General features: G+C 37.2%; 1 protein-coding gene across 1 annotated transcript; it reads left to right on the plus strand.

The window, feature by feature from the left end:
- Positions 1-25,271, plus strand: LOC116252669 (aspartate--tRNA ligase, chloroplastic/mitochondrial). The gene is made up of 15 exons (XM_031627092.2): positions 1-471; positions 585-728; positions 1,750-1,859; positions 5,642-5,753; positions 5,902-5,973; positions 7,142-7,233; positions 7,447-7,567; positions 7,700-7,822; positions 9,120-9,315; positions 9,446-9,633; positions 17,487-17,558; positions 19,862-19,960; positions 20,072-20,152; positions 21,198-21,255; positions 24,770-25,271. Exons 1-15 carry the CDS (start codon positions 85-87, stop codon positions 24,940-24,942), a joined length of 2,028 nt encoding a protein of 675 aa, XP_031482952.1. The 5' UTR covers positions 1-84; the 3' UTR covers positions 24,943-25,271.
- The last annotated feature ends 967 nt before the right edge of the window (positions 25,272-26,238 follow it).

A 26,238-nucleotide genomic window follows, 5' to 3' on the forward strand; every position in this document is an offset into this window, starting at 1 on the left:
AGAGTCTACACTCGACTGCCTCCGTCTTGCCGAAAAGTTAGTCCTCCCTCTAAAACCCTCCTCTCCCTCGCTCTCTGTCAGAAGATGCTGCCATGGCCGATCCGGTTGCAAGCAACGGCCTCTATTTTGCGTTCCCTTCCCGTTTTCTTCGTTTCCTCAACGCGTGGCTGTAATTCGACCTTCCTCCGCCCGCGCCTCGTCCGACGCTGCCTTGGTGCCGCCAAGCGACGATACTCCGCCACTTCTGCTTGCGCTTCTTCGTCTTCGCAGGAAACTCTGGTTTCTGAGCCCGTCACTCGGTCGATTGCCAACCAGAATTCCCTCGAGTGGGTCTCGAGGACCGATCTCTGCGGCGATCTGACTGTCGACGATGTGGGAAAGAGAGTTCGCCTTTGCGGATGGGTCGCGCTTCATCGAATTCATGGTTCCGTTACGTTCCTCAACCTAAGAGATGACTCTGGACTTGTCCAGGTACATTTTTCTCGCCTAGCGTCGTCAATTCGGCGTTTAGCTTGCATGCCTATGGCTTATTGTCCAGGTACGTAGATTGTGTTTTCCAACGGTTTGGAATTGATTTTTTGAAGGTCACGACGCTGCCCGAGCAGTTCCCCGATGCACACTCTGTCGCAATCAAGTTGAGGTTGGAGTACGTAGTTGCTGTCGAAGGTGTGGTCAGGTCTCGCCCGAGCGAGTCCGTTAATCGGAAGATGAAAACGGGGGATGTAGAGGTGAGATGAGACATTGCAGATCAACACAAGCCTCTTTGTTTATGAACGTTTAATCTGATTGGTTGATTAGCTACTTTTTGGGAAGCGGACAAGATGCATTTGGCAACGGAATAGCGAGTCTCCCTAAGTTGCCTTATCTAGGAACTAAATTTTAAGGATTTGGCCTTTCCAAGGCCATTCAGAAGCCATCTGAATGCTGCTGGATTTGGTACGAAGGCATCTACGTGCCAACTCCAGAACACAGACCCTGTGAAGCCACTATTTTTAAGCAGTCTTCGTGGACCCTTTCCAATAATGAACCGATATTGATCGTTTAGGCGCCCACTTCGAACAGTTGATAGCGACAAAATGAGAAAAAAGAAGTAACTTTCCTCGAGTCCCATGCACATCACTTGCCATGACGCTCATATCACACACACATAGCGCAGTGAATGAAAACTAGGATTTCTGTTGGTCAATGTTTTGTTTTCCATTACCAACTGTTCATTTGTTCCCCTAGTGGTTGGAAAATTCTAGACCGAATGCCTCTCAGTAGAAGGGTTCCCAGCCTTTCCATTTTCAACTGTATTGTCGCATCCTCCCTGCCATCGGCAGCTTATCAACTTGTACCTTGAGAAGGACATCCATGTAGTGTAGGGTAGTCGTAGATTGCAGAAATAATGAATGAAAGATGAGGTAGCTAAATGAGCTCTCTACCTATCCCATAGTAGTGCCTGAATTCCTAATTCTCAGGAAAAGATGCTTGTGCGAGTGAAGTGTATCTAAATAAGGTATGTGATTTCTGATAGTTTCATGCATTAATGGCTCTCTGCACTTGATGGCATGCGGAATTGCATGATCATTTGATATTTCCGCCTTTCCTTAGGTTTTCTAGATATCTTATGTTGGAAGTGAAGTTTTCTCTATTCACTATTTTTCCATTGAAGGGGTTCAGCTTTTGCAATTTTCTGATAATTTATTACAATAGCTGTTATCTATTCCATATCCATAAATATTGCACGTTTTGATGTGTTTATGTCAGGTTACTGCAGAACATGTCCAAATTTTGAATCCTGTCAAATCTGCTTTGCCTTTTCTGGTCACTACTGCTGAGGACGCTAAGGAATTTGTGACAGAAGAGATTCGCTTGAGGTACTTAAAATCTTGAAGAATTTTTTGGAGTGAGATGTAGTGTCTGTGTGAGATACACATGTGCCTATTTTCAGTTTCTAAGTTTCCACATGGTGTGTAAAATGCATGTTCTTTGCCGAATATGTTCATTTTCTGGACTCATCTTCATTTGGTACATAGTATACACTTTCCTTCTTTGACGTTCAGAGAGAGAGAGAGAGTGTGATATATATATTGACAGATTCAACATAATATTCTCTTTGTCTCTTTCTGTCTCTATTTCTGTCTGTCTATCTGTTTGTCTCTCTCACTCACTCTCTCTCTCCTGGAAGGAAGTAGATGGATTGATGATATATCTCAATGGAAGATTTTTTCTTTGCAATGCAGGAGTTACATAAAATTGATAAATATTTCATTGTATCTATGGAGGAGCAGATGCATCCAGTTTGGCTTTTATCGAGTATCGTTTTCTCTTAGGTGGCTTTATGGCTTGTTTTGGTGGCTTATGTCTACTGCCATTTGTAATCATGCTATAGGTCCTAAATTGTTCTAATAGTAAACGATTTGCTTGCATATAGATAGGAATTGATGTAGATATGAGCATTGGTGAGTTACATCACTGAGTGTTTGCATCATTCTCCCATATAACGTGTTTAAAATTTTAAAAATATGGAAAACAAAAAAATTAAAACGTGAAAATTTACAATACTTGAAAAAATCACCAAAAGATAAAGAGCACATTTTTAAAACCCTAATCCCTAAACCCAAAACCCCACTTGTGTTTCTCTGAGACTTTTTTTGAGGAAAACAAACTTACCGATTAATACCTGACAAAAACCTTAAACCTAGGAAAGATTTTTATTACAATGTTTTGCATTATGGTGGGGTCACTGGGGGACCAAGTGGGGTTGGTAACTTCAAGGTACTCAGGGGGAGCCTCATGATACATTCAGGGTCTGAGGACATCCCAGGCAGGCAGATCAACTGGTTGTTTGATTGCCAGAAGCAAGTCAATAGTGGACCATATGATCATGAAATGTACCTCTTTAGAAAGGCAGAGAAATGTAAGATACAACTGGAAAAGTTAATTTAGGCAAACCACGAAGATGGAATTTTGCAGCTGGAGTAGAATGCTAGCTAATAACTGTCAATTTTGATATTGATTAACTTCGAGTGACATGTTATTGTGTAGTAAGAGATATTCTACTTCAGATATATAGGTGCACATGAGACGATGAGCTCAAGAGCATCCTGTTCAAGTTTGGACTTGGTTCAAGTTGTCCTGATCTGAACTTGAACATAGTTGCTGCAGTCATCTTCAGTTGTCTTGCTTTGCTTTTCAGAGCCTCCTTTATGACAGTATAAATCCATCTAGGAAATTTTCTTTCTCGCTGTTTTCCAATTTTTTTGACTTGCAAGTTTTAAGTACAAAAGGGAAAATGAAATGTAAAGATACTATGTTCCTTGAAATTTTTTCACATAAATATCATGACATTTTTCTACATTTTCTTGTTTTTTGGTGATCTTATGAAAGTGTTGCAAATTTGCAATATTTCATTGTTGTTATAAGATGGTAATGCTGTTTTAATATATTAAAGATATCAGCGGAAACGGTAATACTTTTATGGGAACCTTTTTCTTGAAGAAAAGGTGATGCAGTGGAATTTTTGTTTTCAGTGACCACCTCTTGCTTCTCTGAGCCATTGGGTCACAGTATTTCTTTTCCTATATATTTTATTATGTAAAAAGATAAAATGATGCTTGAATGGGCCCAAATGAGCATTGTTTTAGGCATAATACCATACAACAAGTGCATTATGATGACTGTCATAATTGTAGAGAAGAAAATTGATAACTGTCATGAGTTTTTTTACTAATTTTTCTTACAAAAGCATCAATAAAAATTGAAAATACTTACTAAAGAATATAAAATAAAAGTTGAAAATATATTAAAAATAAAATATTCACAATAGTTTTGTAAGAAACTCTAAATGATGATAATTTCACAATATTGAAATAAGTTCCTTTTTATTCATTTTATTCTGTTTTTGGCAATATTATTGCAATGTTATGAAAATGTTATTATTTGTGACTATAGCATCCGGAGACCTTAGATTTGGCTGTCCAATATATAAACCATGAATGTCCTGCAATTTTGGCCAGGATCTAACTTATATTCACAAATTGAATTGCATGGATGTGGCTGGATCATAAAAAACCATATGACCAGGGAGCATATAAATCATATTTTATGATTTTTTAACCCAAGACTGTTGATTGTTGAGCCCTAAACTCCAATTTACACATCAGATTTATTCTTTTCTTTTTTTCGCAAATCCTTCAGTTTCAGATTATCTGACTACATTTGTGTAGTTGGATTTGTGAAAACTAACCAAATCCAGCCTTGATAACCCAGGACAGCCTCAGATATTGGATGTTCAAATCTCCTCCTCCCCACCTCCACCCCCCCACCCCCGCCCCCCACCCCCACCCCCACCTCTCCCTTACACACACACACACACACACACCCAAATGCCACACTCTATATACATACATACACACACAGACACAATCCTATCAGGTCTGTGGTTATTGAGCTGAAGGTGGGTCCTTCAATTATTTATTTATTTATTTTTTTTGGGGGGAAGCTTGCCCATTCTCACATTTGCTTGTCATTTTTAACAAGTATGATTATCACATATTATCCCCTGGAAGAGAATGGTAAAGCACAAAGGCAAGAACCTCATGGTTAGCACCAAGTAAATAACTAAAAAGTGTGAATTTTTAGAATGAAGTTTGATAAGTGAAAAACGTAACAGTTCTAACTTCTAAACTACTAGCTTCTTAATACTTTTTAAGTTAAACAAAACGACCGTTGTACTAATTTTTTTTTCTTTTACTTTATCGAATGCTATTGAGGTAACTGAGTGATGTTCTATGATACAATTTGCTTTTATCATCTAAATCCAAGGAAGAGGGAGGTTGCTACATGCTTCCTTGTGATCAAGTTATCCTATAAAATAGTCCTTTCTTTTTCTGATTCACATTGCACCTCTATCCAATGGAATGATATCATATTTGAAACATGTGCTTAAGTGGGAAAATAATATTGTGGGGTCAAATAAATTGGCAGAACATGACACATTCTCATTCTATTATGTTTAACAATGTTCACATTCACATTCATTTCATTCTCCTCTCCTGTTTCAGGAAAACCAACATAGCACATATGCATGTCTTCACGTCACACTACATCTGTGTCTATATCCATTTAATGTAATATTTGCAGTTTCCACAGCATCCTGTTTCTTTGCATTCTCACATTTTCATTTCTATGCTTCTATGCTGATTCTGTTTGTTGATTTATATCTGATTCCATCCCACAAATTTTTCTGAGCAGATAGGATTTTGTCTCAATGCCCAATGGTCTATGATTTTACTACTCTTGTTTTAACCTTATGTTGATGGAATCTGAATCTGAATTGTTTTTGCTTTAGAAAGAGCATATGGAGTACAATTTCTTGTCTGAGCAACATTTATACCAATTGGATGATAAACACCATATCATATGGCTGCTATTGGACTCTTACCTGGAAATTGGTGGAATGGTTGGCTTTGCAATTGTGTGAAAAAATAATAATGTTTATTTATATCATCTTGCATTAGTTTTGAAGTATGTGGTGAAGGCAATATGGTAAAAATGAAGGTACTGAATCTGTCATTGGTGTTGGGAAGTTATAGTTGCAAAATTTATTCAATCAAAACAGTAATGTTTTTGCTAATTCTACATTTTCTAATGCTAGGTACCGCTGTCTTGATCTACGTCGGCAACAGATGAATTCCAATTTGATATTGCGTCACAATGTGGTCAAGGTCATCAGGCGATACCTGGAGGATGTACACAGTTTTGTGGAGGTAGATATCTATTGTTTAACAATAAGCTGTGTTGTTTGAGCTTCGTTCTTCTGCTTGTTTTGTACAGTATTTTTGTGATGGTCACTTAGCAACTTCAGAAAATCTTTGCATTATTTTGTTCTCACTCATTCATCCACTCATATGATAGGTAGAAACCCCAATTTTATGCAGATCTACACCTGAAGGTGCCAGAGATTATATTGTACCATCAAGAATTCAGGTACTATTATTCCCTTTTGCTTGAACCTGGTTCACTTTGTAGTTTGAAGTTTGAACCTCTAATGTGTGTTATAAATATTAGCTCATCCCATCCATACCTTCTACAAATATGCTTTTGTGTGGTAGTTGATAATTCTGCATTTTCCTGTAATAACGGCCAATATAATCTAGTTTTTTGTCATTGAGAATTGTATATTCATCAACTTCTAAGTTTGTATTCAGGAGCTAGAGTCTTTTTATTGTTTCCTATCTTTCACATCTCAAAAGACTATAGGTCAACACAGCCCATTTAACTGTGTCTTGTGCCTTTAAAATGTCATCATGATATTTGGTTTTGCAATAACTATAAAGCACCAATAACTAATCTTTCTCTCATCGTGTTGTGCAGTCCTAACTTCTCCCTCTCTCTCTCTGAGTGTGTGTGGGTGTGCATCTAAATATAATATTACCCCTAGCTCACAAATTTTCATCTCAGGGGCTCCCGCCCTCAGACCTCCAACCTTATCGGCAGACACCAGATGGGCAGGAAAAAACAGGGGAAGCCCATTATATTGGGGATCAGGCTCCACACTCTCCAACATGGAGGGCATAAGTGATCTTGTATGTTGCTAATTGTGACCACAATAATCACTGTTATGAATATTCTGGAAATATTAGTCCAACCAACAATATTCGTACAATATTATTTCAAAAGTATTGCTTGAAGCAAAAATATTGTGATAATATCATAATACTATGTCAAGCCAGAAAAGTCCCTTTTCATAATTTCATGCATGTTCTTTTTTTTCTTTTCTTTTCTTTTATGTTTCAAAGCATTCTTTGTACTTGTTTCTTTGTATTTCTGCAAAAATTTGTGATCAGGTTCGTGATTATGATAAACATTTTTAGCTCAAGAGTCAAGAAGTGATGTAGAAGAAAATGACCTCTCTTCAAGTTTTTGTTTTGTTTCCTAATGCCCTAAACTTTTTCTTTCTGTTCATGTCAAGAATTTTGTGGTTTGATTTTTATATCATGGTTGACTGTGTGAGTGGGCACTTTTAGTTTCTAAGCTTCACACTGTTTGCAGATTCTCAATGAAGATCCGTTTTCACATAATAAGTTCATATTCTTTTATGCAATGTCCATGGATTTATCACATTTCTGATCATATGTCCTTGTGGTTATTGAAGCCAGGATCTTTTTATGCTTTACCTCAAAGTCCACAGTTGTTTAAGCAAATGCTGATGGTTTCTGGGTTTGCTAAGTACTATCAAATTGCAAGGTCAGCATTCTCTTTCAGAATTGGTTTTGTTTCTGCAGTACGGCAGTTCTATTGGTGGAGATTGAGTAATTGTGCTAGTTTGTCTTGATTATAGTACTTAAATGTCAGCCCAATAATAAAAATATCTGTTGCCCAACTTTCTAATTTTTTATGGTGAACTCTTATCATCTTTTTCTTCTAAAATTGTTTGATACTAGAATCGGTTATGTTCAGGTGCTTCCGTGATGAGGACTTGAGGGCAGACAGGCAGCCTGAGTTTACACAACTAGATATGGAGTTAGCTTTCTTTCCTTTTGAAGACATGCTCAGACTTAATGAAGATTTAATAAGACATGTTTGTAATGCTTATTTTATGCTTCAGTTGCTATGTTTTTTATTGAAGAATTGATGCAATCTAGGTAGAGTTCAGATGATAAACCTTATATATTCTTCCTGATGATGATGAAATTGCAGTGGGTAATTTCAGGTATTTTCTGTCATCAAAGGGATTGAGCTTCCAAATCCATTTCCTAGGATTACTTATGCTGAAGCCATGAGACGATATGGTTCAGATCGACCAGATCTTCGCTTTGAATTGGAGCTTAAAGTTGTACGTTTCCAAAATAACATGCATTATGAATAAAGGCTAGTAGGCGTGTCTGCGGTAGATGCTTGTGTTCATGATTGTTTACTTGTCTTTATTATGCTTGTAGGATATATGTCTTTTGAAACTCCTTTTTTATTATTTCTGTCATCATAGAAGACTTGTTTGCTGTCAGATTGTAGCAAATAAAGCAAGTCTAGTTGTTGCATGTAGGATTGCTTTGTCTATCTCTCTTTATTGAATGCACATTCAATAAAAAGAGAAATATCTGTCTCTCTCTTTCTCGTCATTAAGTACAGGTTATCGACACACACACACACACACACACACACACACACAGACACACACACACACACACACACACACATATATATATATATATATATATATATATATATATATTGAATTAGCCGACTGCCGGATGTTGGCGGATGACAAAATATTTAAAAGCAGTCGCTAAAAATACTATGCTACAGCACTAACAACGGTTTGTAGTACAGCGACGGTTTATGTTGCATTTAGCCATTTGGCAACATCCGGTAGCCGGCAGATTTCCATTTTCATATAAATAAAAAAATAAATTATATATACATATATGTATAAATGTATGTATGTATGTCCTGATATCTGGAGAATATGACAACCAGATTGCTTTGTCTATCTGTCTTCATTGAATGTGCATTCAATAAAGATCTCTCTCTCTCTTTCTCTCTTTATTAAGTAAAGATGAAAGTAGTTTGGGTGGGTGGGTTGCACTGTGCACTATTGCTGTGGTTTAGCCTCTGAGCTGGATTCCAGGTTCCCAAAGTTTGTCACACAAGATGATGTCAGATTGTCTAAATCTACATATCTCAGAAAAAAAAGAATCATAAAAATCAGGTGAATAGATTGGATTTTATGACACAGTCAACCTAAAACCTTGATTTTGATAATTGTGAAAGATCTGAGCTACACATAGAATTTCATTTTTTTTTGCAAACATATAATTTTGGATAATGAAGTGAATTGTGTGGATGTACAGATAAAGTGAATCTAGTCCTCCAAAGTAGTACCTACTGTTCTTACCACCTTTTCACACAATTCAGACGCACAGTGTGTATAGACGCACATATAAGTTTGCTGCACCTCTAGCCATGTTTTTGCTTTTGGAAAGTTCACTACCTATATTTGCATCTGCATTAGCCTTGTGTGAGATAGGGCCAATATTAGAAATTTAGAACTAAGCAAACAATAAAACTTAAGCTTCATTGTCTTAGCTTCTCCTGACAATGGAAGTTTAAACTATTTTCTTTTGGAGTTGCAGGTCTCTGAAGTTTTTGAGGACTCTTCTTTTAAAGTCTTTTCAGATGCCTTGGCCAACGGGGGTATCATCAAAGCACTTTGTGTTCCTTGTGGTGCAAGTAAATATTCAAATACAAATCTTAAAAAGGGTGACATTTATTGTGAAGCAATTAAATCTGGGGCAAAAGGCTTGCCTTTTCTCAAGATATTGGATGATGGTGAGGGAAAGGTTCTCTTCATAACAAATGATTTTCTTTCTTGTTCCTTCTTTTTGCTGCTCTTTTTTTACATTTGTGAACTTCCCAATCTGCTGCTTTGGCTTAACAACCTGTGCTTGCTGTGAACCAGGAAATTTTGAAGGGATTCCAGCTTTGGTTTCAAGTCTAGAATCTACCAGTGGGGGGCAGTTGTTAAAATTGTGCTCAGCAAAACCTGGGGACCTTATTTTGTTTGCACTAGGTGATCATGCATCTGTCAATAGAACCCTCGACCGACTTCGTGTATTTATTGCTCATCAATTGGGGATGGTTGACCACGTAAGCCATCAAACTCTGCATTTCTTCCTTCTTTGCTTATTGTTCTTGTAGGTTGTTCATTTTGTATTAGTTTTTAGTTCTCACCTTGAAGGCCTCTAAAACATTTTGAAGGATGCTTACTTGTTGGTAATGCTTTATGCTAGTTTTGCAAAATAATTTTTTCATGGATATTGATTTACTTCTGGAAATTGAGTTTTCTTTCTTGGTACTGACTTGGCTTTGCTGTCTGATTGACTGGTTGAACATGATTCCCTTTTTCTTTTGAAAAAAAAAAAAAAAAAAAAAAATCTGGAAGGGCTCATTTTGCTTGAATACTTTTAGATTGCTTCTGAGGGATAAGATGTTCTGCATAAAACTTTAGAAATGTTTCTCTTTACTGTAAGAAGCTATTTGCTTTTATTTTTTTGCTAAAGACAACAGTATGACAGTCTTTTATCCAGACTGTTTTCAGTTGGCATAAAACATGGAACTGTTGTACCAAGAAAAGAGTAACTGGGCCATTGTTTTTCCTTTTATTTAGTTTTTCCTATGCTAAACTTTGCGACAACAAACAGGCCTTTTAAAAAGAAAACTGAGCTTCATGAAGGGATATTATTATTTATTAGAAATAAAAACAAAACAAATGAAGGGAAGTTCTGTATACCATCTAATAGTGGTACAACACGACACCTTACATCTTGAAAGTACACTTTAGATTATGAAATTGTTCTTAAAATTGCTACTTATCAAAAGTTCATTCTCTACCTCAAATTACACGATATTAGTTCTATCCTTAGTATTATAAATATGTTGTTTGGAGGCGTTGGTTCTTTTTTGGTAATAGGATGTATCAGTTTGTATTTTAGACCAAAGACAAGAAAACTGACCTGCAGAAGCCTATCCTGAAAATGGAAAAGCAAAGTAAGTACAAAATAGAAGCTATAGTTCTTAAAAATTTTTGTCACCCTTCTAGAACGTCCACATTTCTTAGATTCTTTCATGCCCATCTGTTGGGGCTTCTCTCTGGAGAGAGCAGGCCCACTCTATTCTTTATAGTCTCAGGAGGGGACTATGATGAACTGAATAAACTGTTGAATATTGGAGGAAGAAAGGGGCGAGAGAGAGAGAGAGGAAACTTTTTGATTGCATTCACGTGACCGTAATCTCATATTAAAAGTGATTAGGGTGCGTTGCCAAATTTACACATTTAGTTCACTAAACATTAGATAACAATTAAGTAGACCCATTTCAACTTTCTAATATTTCAAAAAGCCTCTACCTGACTCCTAGAATTATTTAACACCTCCCCCTCAAGCTGGAGCATAGATATCAATCATGCTCAGTTTGTTACATCTTCTCAAGAAATTGCCGATGGGAAGAGCCTTAGTAAATATATCAGCAGCTTGATCTTCAGAAGAGACATGAATAGTGCTAATGACTCCTTCTTGTACCAAGTCCCGAACATAATGACAATCCAGTTCAATGTGTTTCGTCCTCTCATAGAAAACATAGTTATTTGCAATGCAGGTTGCTGCTCTATTATCACAATACATCTTCATTGGGAGTTTCATTGAAATCCCCAATTCTAGAAACACCAATTTGACCCAAGACATTTCAGCCGCAGTTTGCGGCTTTGGGCTATAGCCGTATATTCAGAATCAACACTAGATCTAGCAACCACATTCTGTTTCTTGCTTCTCCAAGAAATAAGATCCCCGTCGACAAAGACGCAAAAACCTATAGTAGATCTCATGTCATCTACTGAACCTGCATAGTCAACATCACTATATGCTTCTGTGTCCACACATTAGAACAGCCTCCCAATGAATTTTTTGAGGTTTTTCCATGAATTGACTTAACTTGTTCACATCAAAAGCTGATGTCAAGTCGAGTGATGGTCAAATATAAAAATTTTCCTATCAAAGATCTGTAAGAACATGAGTCAAAAGCCTCTGAGGCATCATCATGAATATGAATTCGAGGATTCATAGGAAGTGTAGCAGGTTTGGCTCCCAATAACCCTGTTTCCTGCAGAAGATCAAGAATATATTTCCGTTGAGACATCACAATTCCTTTATTACTACGAGCCACTTCAATACCAGGGAAATAATGAAGTTGACGAAGATCATTTGTGACAAAATGTTTCTATAGGAACTCCTTTGTCTGAGCTATCTCTTGAGTACTTTCTCTAGTGAGGACAATATCATCAACATATACAATCAATATCACTACATCAGAAGTACCTCACTTGATAAACAACGAGTGATCAAGCTGAGATCTTTGAAATCCACATTTAGAGACAACCTCACTTAGCTTATGAAACCATGCATGGGGACTTTGTTTAAGCCCATAGATAGCCTTTTTGAGTTTGCATACCTTGGAACACTCTCCTTGTTGTTCGAAACCAAGTGGTTGTTGCATATAGACTGTTTCAGAGAGATCATCATATAGAAATGCATTTTTCACATCAAGGTAAAAAAGAGGTCAATCCTGTTGAACTGCGAAAGATATAATTAGGCGAATAGTACCTAACCATGCGACAGGCGAAAACGTCCCAAAGAAGTCCACCCCATAAGTCTGTGTATAACTTTTAGCAACAAGAAGAGCTTTGAAGCACTCTACAAAACCATCAGAGTGATATTTGATGGTGAATACCCATTTGGAGCCGACAACATCACAATTCATCGATGGGTCCACCAGTTCCCAAGTCTCCCTAGAAAGAAGAGCATCCATTTCCTCCTACATGACTTGCTTCCATTGTGAATCCAACAAGGCTTGGTGGTGAGAGGTCAGAATAGTGTGACTAGCCATTGTTAAGTTTGTACATATGGATCGGGTCACCCAGACCCAACCCATTTGATCCACACGCCCAACACATCATGGACGGTGGCATACTTGTAAATCTTATTGTTATTTTGTGTATTTTATGATGTACCCTAAATCGTAATTAGTATATAATGATAACAAGATGCATACGTCATTTGTTGCTGCTCTTTTTCATCTCTCTCTTGCTTGGACGTGCAACCCACTTCTCTCTTCCTCCTCTTGCATCTAAGTTCATTCGGTGGTTTGGTATTAGATATTAAAATCTTACAGCCATAGCTCGATCAAACTGTACCAAACTTGTGCTCAAATGGTCCATAGAAACCGAGTTAGAGATCGGATGCCTTGTGCACTGTCGCTGGCCCTTGCGAATGACAATAGGTAGATCATCTGCAGACTAGTCATCATTTCTTCCTGAGTTAGTTTTATAATTGGAATTTACCTCATGAGAAGACTCTGGTGGGAGGTTTGGAGAGAGACCTTGACGTCGAGTATAGACTATTGGGGAATTAAGAAAACGGTCACATGACAGTGGTTGAGAGGAGGGATTGACTCAAGTGATACTGGGGGAATAGGAAGAGGAACAAATGCAGGTAGCTCAAACACAGTGGTATTTGAAGTGGAAAAATAAGGACGAGAGTCAAAGAATGGAACATCTGCACTGACAGCTTGGGAAGCAAGTTTGTTTTGGTTTGGGCCCAAGATGTGTGCAAAGCAAATGCATCCAAAAATTTTGGGAGGTAATAGTCGATCTGGATATAGTATTTGAATGAGAATGCGTTCTTAGATGGCAGACGAGGGCAATCTATTGGTGAGATAGCATGCAATAAGAATAATATCACCTCAAAAGTAGGCAAACATATGAGTATGCAATATGAGGGTGCGGGCCACATTTAGAAGCTGTCGATGTTTGCGTTCAGCAACACCATTTTGTTGGGATGTATGGGGACATGTATATTGTGGTAGAATCCCACGATTGACATAAAATTGAAGTAGAACTGGAGATTTAAATTCAAGAGCATTATCAGTGCGAATATTTTTGACAATAACACCAAACTGAGTTTTTATTTCATTGATAAATTTCTGCAGAATACAGAGGACTTCAGACCTGTCCTGTAACAAAAATACCCAACTGACTCTAGAAAAATTATCAACTAGAACAAGGTAATACCAGAAACGTGAACGAAAGGAAACACGACTTGGACCCCAAACATCAACATGCAGAAGATCAAAAGGACTTCGAATCGATGGACTCTGACTTGAATGGAAACTATTATGTGTATGCTTGCCTAACTGGCATGCATCACATAAGAAAGACTCTGAAGCAGGAATATTTGGAAAAATGCGATGAAGCTTGGACACAGAAGGATCACCTAGTTTGAGATGCCACTGCAAAGGAGAAGGCTTCGACGTGAAAGTGGATGCAACAACATCTGCAGGGACAACATTCATGGCCGCCACCAATCATTTTCCCAGTTTGTAAGTCCTGAAAAAAATATGAATCAGGATAAAAAATGACTCATACACTGTAAATCTCTAGCCAATTGCTTAACAGATAACAGATTAACAGGAAATTGAGGAGCATATAGCACATGTAATGGTGCCAAAAGGTGTGAGATAGATATCACCACTGCTCAGAATAGAGGACAACTTGCCATCAACCAACCTGACGTGCTGTGGTGTAGTGAACCTGGTAAACGATAAAAACATCTATGGCTGATTATAACAATGCCCTGATGCTCCTTAGTCAATCATCCATCTCATACCTGGGTCACTGGTAGGGGCACCAATAGAGAAAGCCGCGTCTACTGCAGCTGTGCTGGTCGAACCAGATCATATTCTTCCTTGCTTAAGTTGAGAGAATACGATGAAGGTATAAGAGAACAGGTAGGAGACTCAGCCATAGAAGCTGTAGCCTGTGAGAAAGTTGTAGTAGATGAAGACCCTTTTTTTGCATTCGTTCTCCCTCCACCACATCCTACAGAACGGAGATGGGGATGCTTGTCCCAACAACGGTCCTCTAAATGCCCTAGTTTACCACAATAGGAACACTGAAATCTGCCACGTCTAGCACCACGTCCTGCACCACGTCTCCTAGTTCCAACAAAAGAACTATAGCCATGTCCTTCGGATATCACAAGTGCAGAGACTAGTGTGTCATGCATAAACTGAGTAAGAGTGACTGCAAGACAACTCAGTCTATTATAAGTATCTGCTAAGTCTAGAAGGTCATTGCCTTGTGAGAATTTGAGACTTCGCCACAAAATACTCTAAAGATAACCTAGAAAGAAACTTTGCTACCATACCAGTTTCAAAATGTGATGCATAACAGTGCTTGCAAGGTGGGTGAAGAGCTTTTAACCGTTCATATGCAGCAGTCAATGTAGCAAAATATTGTGACAAATCTTGATCTCCTTGTCATATGTTACATAGCTCTTCTTCCAGACTTCCAGTTATAAAATCTTAATAACATTAGTGGCATGCAAATATGTCTTCTTCAAGAAAGACCACATATCTATATTTCTATGCAATTGTTGGAGCTATACGGGATTCTACACTGTTCATGATCCATGACATAACAATGTTATTGTCTTCATCCCATGTAGCATATTTTCCCTTTTTTTCAAGAGGTTCATCTTCTTCAAGAATATATTTTTTCTGATGACCAGCCACAGACATCGTAAAAACCCTAGACCAGATTTCATAATTTGGACCATCAAGTTTGATTGTGGTTCCATAGGAGAATGACTTACTGGCCATCTTGTATTCATTAGACCCTTCTGACCTACTACCGTCAGCCATAGGGAAAAAAAATTGTAATAGAACATGAAGTCCACAACCAAATGATGTGCAACAGGTTGAACACAAACACAAAAATAGCAAACTGTTTTCTGACGTGGATAGCAGGCAACACTTTCAGATGTAGATAATAGGAGCAAACAAGCACAAGTTTGACAACAGAAAAAAAACAGTCTCACTTCAACGATGAAAAAACAGAACCCTGCCTACTCCATACGATTTCAAACCTGTCTCACTTCAACGATGCAGGGAACAACTGAAACCTGCTAACACGACATACCTTTGCTTGTGGGAATCCACCAGACACCACACGACTAAACAGATCAGACTGCCCTAGCAGATCAGGCATTCTCTGACCTGAACATCTTCCACAGCAGCACCTAAGTCAGATATGATGTTGCAGCAAGGTCTGATCTGATACACCATTTCAGCAACGTGATCTGGCTCAAACTGCTTCAACGGCAGCAGCTTAACAACTACAATAACTTTCAGCAACTTAACGACAGCAACATCTTTCAGCAACTTAACGACTGCAACAGCAACACAAGGGTGCTAATCACGTGTCTACATGTTAAATGTGATTAGCCCCTTTCCACCCACCAATATACTTGCTTGTTTTGTAAACAGCAACTAGGCGTGTTGTTTTGTAAACAGTAAGAACCCTAGGCGTGAAACCCTAGTTTGGAAAAAGAGGAGAAATGAGAGGAGGAGGGAATCCTAGGCATGAAACCCTAGATCGCACAGCCCTAGGTCCATTGCTCTGATACCATGTTGAATATTGGAGGAAGAAAGGGGAGAGAGAGAGAGAGAGAGAGAGAGAGAGAGGAAACTTTCTGATTGCATTCACGTGATCCTAATCTCATATTAAAAGATATTAGGGTGCGTTACCAAATTTACACATTTAGTCCACTAAACATAAGAAAACAATTAAGTAGACCCATTTCAACTTTCTAATATTTCAGAAAGCCTCTACCCAACTCCTAAAATTATTTAACATAAACGAAGCCAAATGATTGATTTTGTAAGAAAGCCCACAACATTTTATGAATAGATGGAAGGGGAATTGAGACGTAGGTCATTCATTCAAATAATGTCAGTACATTAGAAGTTAAATTCAATCAAAGTTAGTACAGCTAAAAAAACCAAAAATGCAAATCGGTTCTAAAAGTTTACTTCTGTATTCATCAGAAGGTGGTATATTGATGCAGGACTAAAATTACCTCTGTTGATCTTGCTAACAAAACACGGCTGATAGGGTGGCCCCCTGGAGGTATAATCTGGCCTCATAGGGTGGCCCCCTGGAGGTATAATCTGCAGCTGCCAACACACGGCTGGAGCAATGAGAGAGCATGCCATGAAAGAAAACCATCAGGATAATGGACACCAACCCTGCCAAGCAGCTTGGAGAAACAACAAACAGATGCTTGGTGGTTCAACAGCCCTGTGAAGTTGTGAACATATGCAGGGCACTCGATGATGGGGTTATGATGAAGGATATTCAAAAAGCAGGTCCAGTTATGCCTATTCCTAGTCCCAACATGCAATGTAACTATGCTGGGATTATATAGAACATTATGTCTATCTGCATATGTTCAAATGACCTCTTCTCATAAGAATGTCAAAATGTACATAACCCTATTGTAATTGGAGTCAATTCCATGATGCCAAGTGAAAAAGCCCAGCCCATTCCCCTTTTTGTAAGAAGCAATTTGCTACTTTGATTCTACTAAGATTATCTAGGGGGATTAAGAACTAATTAATAGCATAATGAGTCAAAAACCCTGAAAATTTGCAAGAGAGAAGGGTCATTGATAGTCATTCCTGGTATTATTGATGTTATTACACATACAAATGAGAGAAGGAATTGTTTGATCCTGAAGGAGATCTCTAGTCTGTCTCATTCAGGCAGTTATATTCTTTGTTAACTTGTGAAAGTTTTTATTCCTTCATTCATAAAGACGAATCAGCAGCTGAACATGATACAATCATGGTATATGATGCTTGACATGCTGTTATGAAAATGCAACTACAGAAAAAATGAAGTATGCCAATTTATGTATCCTTGCTGTCTTTCAGAGATCTTCTTTGAGGCTTTGAGCAATAAATCCATCATCTTATAATAGGTGCTAATTGTTCAGTAACCAGCAATAGCTGATGTTGAAGATGCTTTTAGTTAAACTGAATTTTCCTTCTTTGGTTATACTCTTACTTTGTGGAGTATGAGTCACATAATATTTCTTCTATATTGTCAGTCAAAGCATTCCATCCTGTGGGTGACAGACTTTCCAATGTTTGAATGGAACAGCTCCGAGCAAAGGTTTGAGGTCAGTTGTGCTTGTTTCATCTTTATTCCAGTTATTTCATTCATAAACATTTGGGCTTGTCATCTGGTTCTGCTTTCTGCAGGCAGTTTAGAAAATTGTTGTTTGTCTTTGTAAAAATATTTGGTCAAGCATCCATTTGTGTAAAGTTTCATTTCAGCATGCATGCTTGTGCAAGTAAAACTAAAAAAAGCTGATCTCAAACCACAGATATTTAGTCATTTTCTTGCTAGAAAATTTTACATGCAGTTTTGTTATTAAATGACAAATGGCTGGTCTTCTGGAAGGTTGTAGGAGATGGATAAGATCATTTTGGGACAAGAAACGGAGAGGTCCCCTGGAAAGGTCATGTTAGATGAAAGGAGTTGTTTTGGAACAAGAAATCAAGTATGTCCTAAGACACACGGATACTTGGGTTTAGCCCATGTACCCGCTCCGATACGCCAACACGCAGATCTGGACATTAATTTAATGTTTTTTTTTTCATTTTATCATTTTTTTGTGACGCATCCAATTATTTCCATGAACAATCCTTTCAAATACTCAACATTTTTGTGATAAAACAAACTTTCTTACGAGATTGTAAGAGTGAACTATTAGTTTAATGTTTTTTTTTCATTTTATTATTTTTGAGAATATAAAATTTGCCGTATCCGCGTACCCAAAATTTTTAACATTGCCCTGTCCGTACCCGCGAATGACTTACAGAGGATGGCAAAATTGTTGGCAAGTTTCTTACAGTCTAATCACAACAGGTGTATTTGCTGGGACATGATTTGTTCTGTATATTGTCTAGTTGACACAAGGTAGGCTGGTAACAAAGTAGTAAACATACCAAATTAATGTAAATCAATCAATTTGATTTAAACCTAAAAAAAATTGGAAAAGGACTAAGTCAAAGATGTGGATGACTTTAGTCATGGGTGTGTGGACCGCATCTGACATGGCATTGACCATGTCCGTCGCAAGTTCGGAGCTGTGCCCATGTCTGGCCGTGATGACATGGGTGCGGCATCTTCCTAGCTGTCTCTGTGTTACATAGGTTTTAAATTCTTAATAGATAGGTACTTGGACATGGCGTACACACACACACACGCACATGTGTATATTATTATATATGTATATGTATGTATGTAGAGTAATTGGTAGATCCCAGACCACTAGGTCAGGGACAAGAACCAGACCACTTAGAATTGAGTATTGAAGTACTTCTTTGTATGATCCAATCACATAGATATGATTTTAGATTCTTAGGAATGTTTTGATGAGAATCATACACTAAGTCATTTTCTGAGTTTAACATTCTTCTATAGCCATCGAAAAATGAACGGCTCTTATGACTTCAAATTTTTAATAGTATAAAGGCCAATGTTTTCTTTAAAAACAACTTGAACTATATTCTATGTTGAATTAGTATCTATAAAGTTATAAACACATAAAAATGTTAATATGTTGTTTAGAGTATTTCTTACAAGAATTTAAGAGGACTGGTTTTTATCCCTGACTTCAGTGGTCTGGGATATACCAAATTTTCCACTCATATATATACATATATGTGTGTGTGTGTGTGTTTGTATGCACAATCTAGTTTGGATTTAAGTTGTTTGAACGCTATCCTATGGCTTAGGTCCTTCTTTGTGGTCTTTGATGAAGGCTATGCTTTAGCTTAGAAAATTTGATGCATTTTCAGACACTTAATTTGTTTTGAACTATGAAAGCCTTAATACATGTCAGATTCCAGGATTCAAAGCTGACACACAGTGAACTGCCCTTTTTCATGTTTGAAATAAGAAAAAAATTGAAAAGTGAAAAAATATGTAAGTGCACGCTGGATTGCATGTATTGGTGATTGTATTTTCTTTGTGCATGTGGTGTAGTGATTTCCAATTCTCCCCCCAATTTTTATCTGTTCCCTTGGGCATCTTTTTTTCCCAACACCTATGTGCTAGTTGTAGAGGGTGAAGGAGTATTGGTTAATGACCTTGATGTTCAAAAGTGTTGACACTGGCATCTCGGCTCTCTAGATCTGTCAAGGAATCAACATAACATGGCTTTACATACTTATGGATGTGATTAATATTCTCTTAACAGATTCCAGCACATACACAAAAATTTCAACGAAAATGTGTCATTCATGTCAATTGTCCATGAAAATTATGTGATGGTCACCCATAAAACTAGTTGGACTGCAGAAAAATTCATCACCCCACTTGTCTCATAATTGAAAGTTTATGATATTCAAGTTTCTTTGAATAGTTCAGTTATTCCTATAGCAATTATGATAAGCTAAATAATCTGGAACACAGGCTCTGCACCACCCTTTTACTGCACCAAACCCAAAGGATATGGACAACCTTCCTGCAGCCAAGGCTCTTGCCTATGACATGGTGTACAATGGAGTTGAGGTATGTCTTATGTTTTAGTTATATTCTTTTAGTTCTTTTGTTTTCTGGATCATCAGTTTTGTCACAGTTTTTTCTGATGATGTTATGCTGTGATATCCTATTGCAAACTAGATTGGCGGGGGGAGTCTAAGGATTTACAAGCGAGAGGTTCAAGAAAAGGTGTTGCAAGTTATTGGTATCACTCCTCAACAGGTACAAGCATTTTCCTACTATGTTGTCAGAAATGCTAGGTGCAACTTTGGCAGTGAGTTAAGCCTGGAGTCTAGCTGTTGTTAGGCAAAGTAAGTGGTCCCAAAAGAGTGGCAACCAACAAAATACAATGTCAGTTGTTAGAACTAACAGCAAACTTGAAACACTTCTCAATGTAAAGCCTACGGCTATCAACTTACAACAGAAAAAAATTAAAGATGTTAAATAATACTACCACAATAGAATTCCATAATATGATGATAAACATAATTAAAAGTTTGAAAGATCAAATTTTGTAAACTTAAGCAACTGCTAAAACTCTAATTTACATTTCTAGCACTTGAAAACCTAGCCACAAGTTGCAACCTAAGAGTACTAATCTAGTTTTTACTTTTTGAAAAAGCAAACATAAATCATCAACAGTCACTGCATGTTAACACTTTTTGTCATAAAACTGTCTTCTATCACAGTTCTAATAAACAAAAAAAAATGTTAGGAAGATTAATATATACAGGGTTAACTATGTGATTTCTATGATCCATACTGATAGTTTTGGAACTTTAACAATTAACTGTTGAAAAAAATGTTAGGAAGATTAATATATACAGGGTTAACTATGTGATTTCTATGATCCATACTGATAGTTTTGGAACTTTAACAATTAACTGTTGCGTATTTATCTTTTTTTATTTTATTTTATTTGACAGACTTCGAACAACTAGTCCCAACTTGTCCTGGTTACTCTTTAGATCATTTGCTGACTCGTGTCTGACTTCTGATTTTGACAATCAATCAGTCATCCTAGCCAAACGTTGTTGGTTTCTTTTTCATTACCTACTCAATGTAGTGGTGGGAAACCTGTGTTATTTCTGTCATCTTTGCCCAATTTTATTTATTACCTAGTTTAGAAGATGCCTAGTGGCTATTATTTTTCTGGAAAGTGGAATGGTGTTTTAACAGACTGATAGTTGTCATATTTTGTCTCCTGCTGACAAATGGGAAATGTTAATCTTGTTTAATGTTTTATGTTGACTGCAATGTTGTTCAGGCTGAAGAGAAGTTTGGTTATCTTCTAGAAGCGCTTGATATGGGTGCTCCTCCACATGGTATGTTCTTTCTTCTTTCTATCGTTTCTAACATGAATAACCATGCCCAGGATGTGAGATTTAGTCACGCTCGTGGCATACTAAAACCCTGTGGCTAGGATCTTCACCGTCAGGGCCTATACCTGCTTGAGCAGGCACAGAAAGTGAACCCATGGGGTTTGAACTCAGACTGCTTTTGTGACAGCTAAATATGCATTATATGGTTATACCAACCCCTCTAGGCTAATTTCTCTGTTCTTTTTCCTTTAATGTTCCAATTCCAAGCTAATTACTGTCAAGAGATGTATACGTCATTTCCTCGTTTTTTCTACTTAATGCTACACGTCAAAGGAAACATGACACTCTCTCACACACACATGCACTCACACAGCATATCTACTCCTAACTGTTGTAACCATTTTTATAGAGCATATTCAGGCTTCCTTGTTTAAGTGGGAGATGTAGGTCTATGGGCCATACATTTTCATTCTAGCAAAGAACATGAATTTAATTTCTAGGCAGTAGGTTATGTAGTCACAAATATAATCTCATGTTCGTATTGCCAAAATCTTTCTGAGGTTTCTACTGGTGAACCTTTTCTTGGGTATTAATCTGGAAGTTTGTTTTTGTTAAGAAAATCTCAGGAATTTGAGAAATTTCAAAATATACAGAAAAGTAATATAATTATGAAATTATGAATTATTGTATTAATTTTCTTGCAAAAGACATTAGCAAAAATTTAAAATAATTATTAAAACGTTAAAAGAAAAAAAAAGTTTAAAATAAAATTAAAAAGTGAACTTATAAAAATCTAGGAAAATTATGAATTATTGTATTAATTTTTTTGCAAAAGACATTAGAAAAATTTTAAAATAATTATTAAAACGTTAAAAGAAACAAAAAAATTTAAAATAAAATTAAAAAGTGAACTTATAAAAATCTAGGAAAATTTGTGATATTTTTATGAGAAATTGGAATTGGTAGTATTATTAAACTATCTTGATGAGCTTCAAATTTCTTACATTTTGTTTGGGTGATAGTATCACATTATTTTGAAAATATCTCCAGCATTCATGTCCATCTATGTGACACGAGTACGTGTAATTTGCCTAGCTACCTGTGTTGGTACGTGGGTACGGTGACACGGGTACTTGGGTACGGTGACACGGGTACGTGGGTATGGCGACATGGGTACATGGGTATGGCTGCATTTTAAAACATTTTTAATTATATGTTCAAACTTAATATTTTCTCTAGTTTTGATTTTTCCTTTCTTTTATATTTCCTTTCCACTATGATTCTATATTTTCCTCCCATTTTTCTTTACTTTTGAGAATTTTTGTGGATTCTAATGCTCTTTTTTTCATTTTATCATTTTTGAGAATATAAAATTTGCCGTACCCGCATACCCACAATTTTAAAAATTACTGTGTCCGAACCCGTATCACCGTACCCAAACCCATACCCTACCCGCACCCATGTGACATAGGTGTCCATTAATTAAATAAAGGTGAGGAACTTGTGAAATTTTCACCAATTTTGTTAAGAACAGCACTGTAAAGCATTCTTTATGGTTTTAGAATTCAAAGGAAAGAGAAAGTGAGTGAGAGGAGAGAGAAAGCGAGTGATATGCATGGTTGGGTCGACCCATCCATGCATATTTATCTCTCTCTCTCTCTCTCTTTGCATGGATGGTTGGGAGATGAAAGGCCATATATGAGAGAGTGATGCATGAATGGACAAACCCATCCCGGCACATTTGTTGCTCCCCTTCTCTCTGCAGTCAGGCATGCCTATTTCTTGCTCTCTCTCTCTTGTTCTCTCTCTCACACACACACATATATGCACAAAACACTTATGCCTGAATGGGGAGATGAATTGTTGCGTGGGACAATGGGAAAACGTTGTGATGTTATTCGTGATGATATGATGATAAATGTATTTAACTTCAAAGTATCACAAAATTTTTCATTTTCTTGTTTTTACGTATATTACACCTCACCACAATATGTTTGTTGCTTGACTAACCTGTTTTTAGGTAGTCAATGTATTATTTTCGTTCCTTAGCTGTTTTGTCACATATCTGTATCATAGCATTCCTTATTCTTTCTCAATGAAGAGGACCACCTCAGCTGTTTGTAGCGAAAAAAGAAACTTGCAAATAAGTGCTAGAAAACGGCAATTTTTTAAAAAACTCTTAAATGCAACAATAAGTCTTGCATATATATGCTGATAGAGATACACACACACACCCTACCATACCCCATAACCATGCATTTAAAATTTTCGGTATCAGCACCCACCCTGCACCTATACCAGCATCAATTTGAGTTAGCTCAAAAGTACAATTTGGGATATTCCATCTAAAAAGTACACCTTGTGAATCAAACTGGTCAGTAAGACACTTTTATCTTAAAAATCTCAAATTTACACTTAGAACAGTTGCACTTCTAGGGTGCAACCAGAGAGTGTGCCATGAGAGACACGATCCCATGACTAGATCTCTAAGATGGAGTGTCTCATGACACCCTTAACATGATCTAAAGCCTTCTCACCTAACCGGGTATGTGCAGTTAAATGTACTTCTCCTAACATGCATTTGGAATTATTCTTCCATTAAATTTCACTGCACATTGCAACAAAATGACTGAGGAGAGTTGTGAAAGACTAAGTGAACCTAAAAAGAAAGGAAAAACAGAAAATAGAAAAGAAGGGAGTTGCCATGACGAAGCATCTGTCGAGTAAAATTATTCCTAGCTTCAGTCCTAGAGGCATTTCTCTTTTTCGCTTCCTACATTTTCATAAAATCGAACATAGTAAAGGCAAGATTTTTCCTGACCTTGTGGATTGGAATAGCTGGGATTGGCTTTTGGTGAGCTGCTTGTTGACTTCTGCTTAATTTGTTACAATGCAAAAACCAGGTCATGTTTTCTATTTAAGTGCTTTAGCTAGACATGCTGTACAATGTTGGTGGGTGATTTTGTTGAAAGATGCTTGCTTGCTGCCCAACTAACTGAGGAAAGTAGCAAATCAATTGAGAATTTTGGGATGTTTGTTTTCTTTGATAAGCTACTTCTAATTCCTATTGCTAAATTAGGTCATATTTTTAATTTAATGATTTAGTCAATATGATGTACAAGAATGGTGGATTGTTTGTTGGAAGATGCTTGCCTGTCTTTCTGACAAGCTGGGACATTAGTATCTACTTGTTTTTTGAGAAACAATATATTCCATCGTGAAAGTTGTCAAGCTGTTAGTGAATGTACAGGAATAAACGTTATTTTACTATTCAGGTTCTTTCGTATATTTATTATCTTACTCCCTAATAAGAAGCACATGGTTGGTGCATTTCACCGTAGACAACCCCACAGCTTGTAAATTTTGTTGCTTTATTTAGCATCTGGCTCAGAATTGGACTCCGATTTGAACGGCTAGCCCCAAGCTGTATAATTTTTATTCTGTTCCTCCTTTCCAGTTTTAGTGTACCTAAGAATACAATCTTTTTGTCTCTGAGCTGTGTGTATATTGTTTGTAGGGGGGATCGCATATGGACTGGATCGCCTGGTCATGTTGTTGGCAGGTGCCAGTTCTATAAGAGATGTCATTGCTTTCCCAAAGACAACAACTGCTCAGTGTTCTCTGACAAGGTCACCATCAAGTATCGATCCCCAACAACTGCGAGACCTGTCTCTTACTGTTGCATCCTAGTAGGTAATGCAGAGAGGCCAAAAGCTGTAGCAGATGCTTGGTCTGGATATAACCTTCCCAGTTGCCCCATGTTGTGCTGAAATCAGTATGACTTGGATTTCAGGTACTCTTGATACACCAGAAGTATGATCTGATGCGTAAAATTTGTTTTGATTTCTCAGAGTATTGTTGGAACGGGTTAGAAAATTTTGGAAGGATTGGGGAAGCATAGAATGCGGTTGATATAGTTAACCTGTGATATTTTAGCACCAGTTGAATTGATAAGGTGCTTTTCGAATTGTATATGAAGATGCAACGTTTTGAGCTCATCTATTCATTTGTTGAACTAACTTCTTGGAATTTATACGTGGTAGCTGCACAGTACGTGTGGTAAAAGAAAACTTGATGATAGGGCTTCGGTCCTCGGATATTGAATTGTTAAAAGGATGCTTGACGCTTTTGCCGGGTTCCCTCTTGGGAGCCCAAAGAACATGCAAGAGGGTTCAGTCTGGATATCACGTTGACCTGCGACTGGAGAAATTGTTGGGACCTGATGAATATCTATTGTATCCTGGCACTTGGCTTGTTTCTCGAGAAAAGCTCAATGGTGTACCAGATTCAGGCGAGGTGACACTGTTAGGTGAGTTTCAGATATTTGGTGTGAAGATCGTCGGTAGTTCATCTGTGAGTTTTTTGTTGTGCATCTAAGGATGATCCCTTTAGAGTCTGGTGGAAAGTTAGTACGCCCCGTCTTTTGTAATTAATTGCAAGCTATCTTACTCAACTAATTAAGATTATTTAGGAGGTAATGGCTTGCAAGCTATCTTATTCTAATCTAGTCAATTGTTCAGATCTACAGGGTGTAAGTTCAATAGATTATATTAAACTTTCCCAATTAGACCTTTTGGCAATGTATATAGAGTAAAACGAGGACCTCGAGTGTGGATTTTAGGTACTGGCTTCAGACCCATAATCTAATAAACTGTGGATTTTGAGCACATACCAAATCAAATTCATGGATCTAAGATTAATGATAATCAAATATCTCTTAAAGGGCATTTGATTACTCCAGATCTGATTTCCAAGGGTTTAACTGGTATGAGATGGAGGCCTGTCATAACATGGTTTTCTCAAATTCTAGATTTCCAACCCATGAATTTTTAAAATCCTTATGATTCTCATATCCATAAATCTACATTGAAAAGGGTGGGAGACTAATTTCAGGATTAAGTATTAAAGATACTCAAGTAACAAATTTCTGTTCTAGTGCATGCGTATTTCAAACAAGATATCCATAATTTCACGTTGGAGACAGTG

The sequence above is a fragment of the Nymphaea colorata genome, chromosome 4 (genome assembly GCF_008831285.2).
Source record: "Nymphaea colorata isolate Beijing-Zhang1983 chromosome 4, ASM883128v2, whole genome shotgun sequence".
NCBI classification, from domain to species: Eukaryota; Viridiplantae; Streptophyta; class Magnoliopsida; order Nymphaeales; family Nymphaeaceae; genus Nymphaea; species Nymphaea colorata.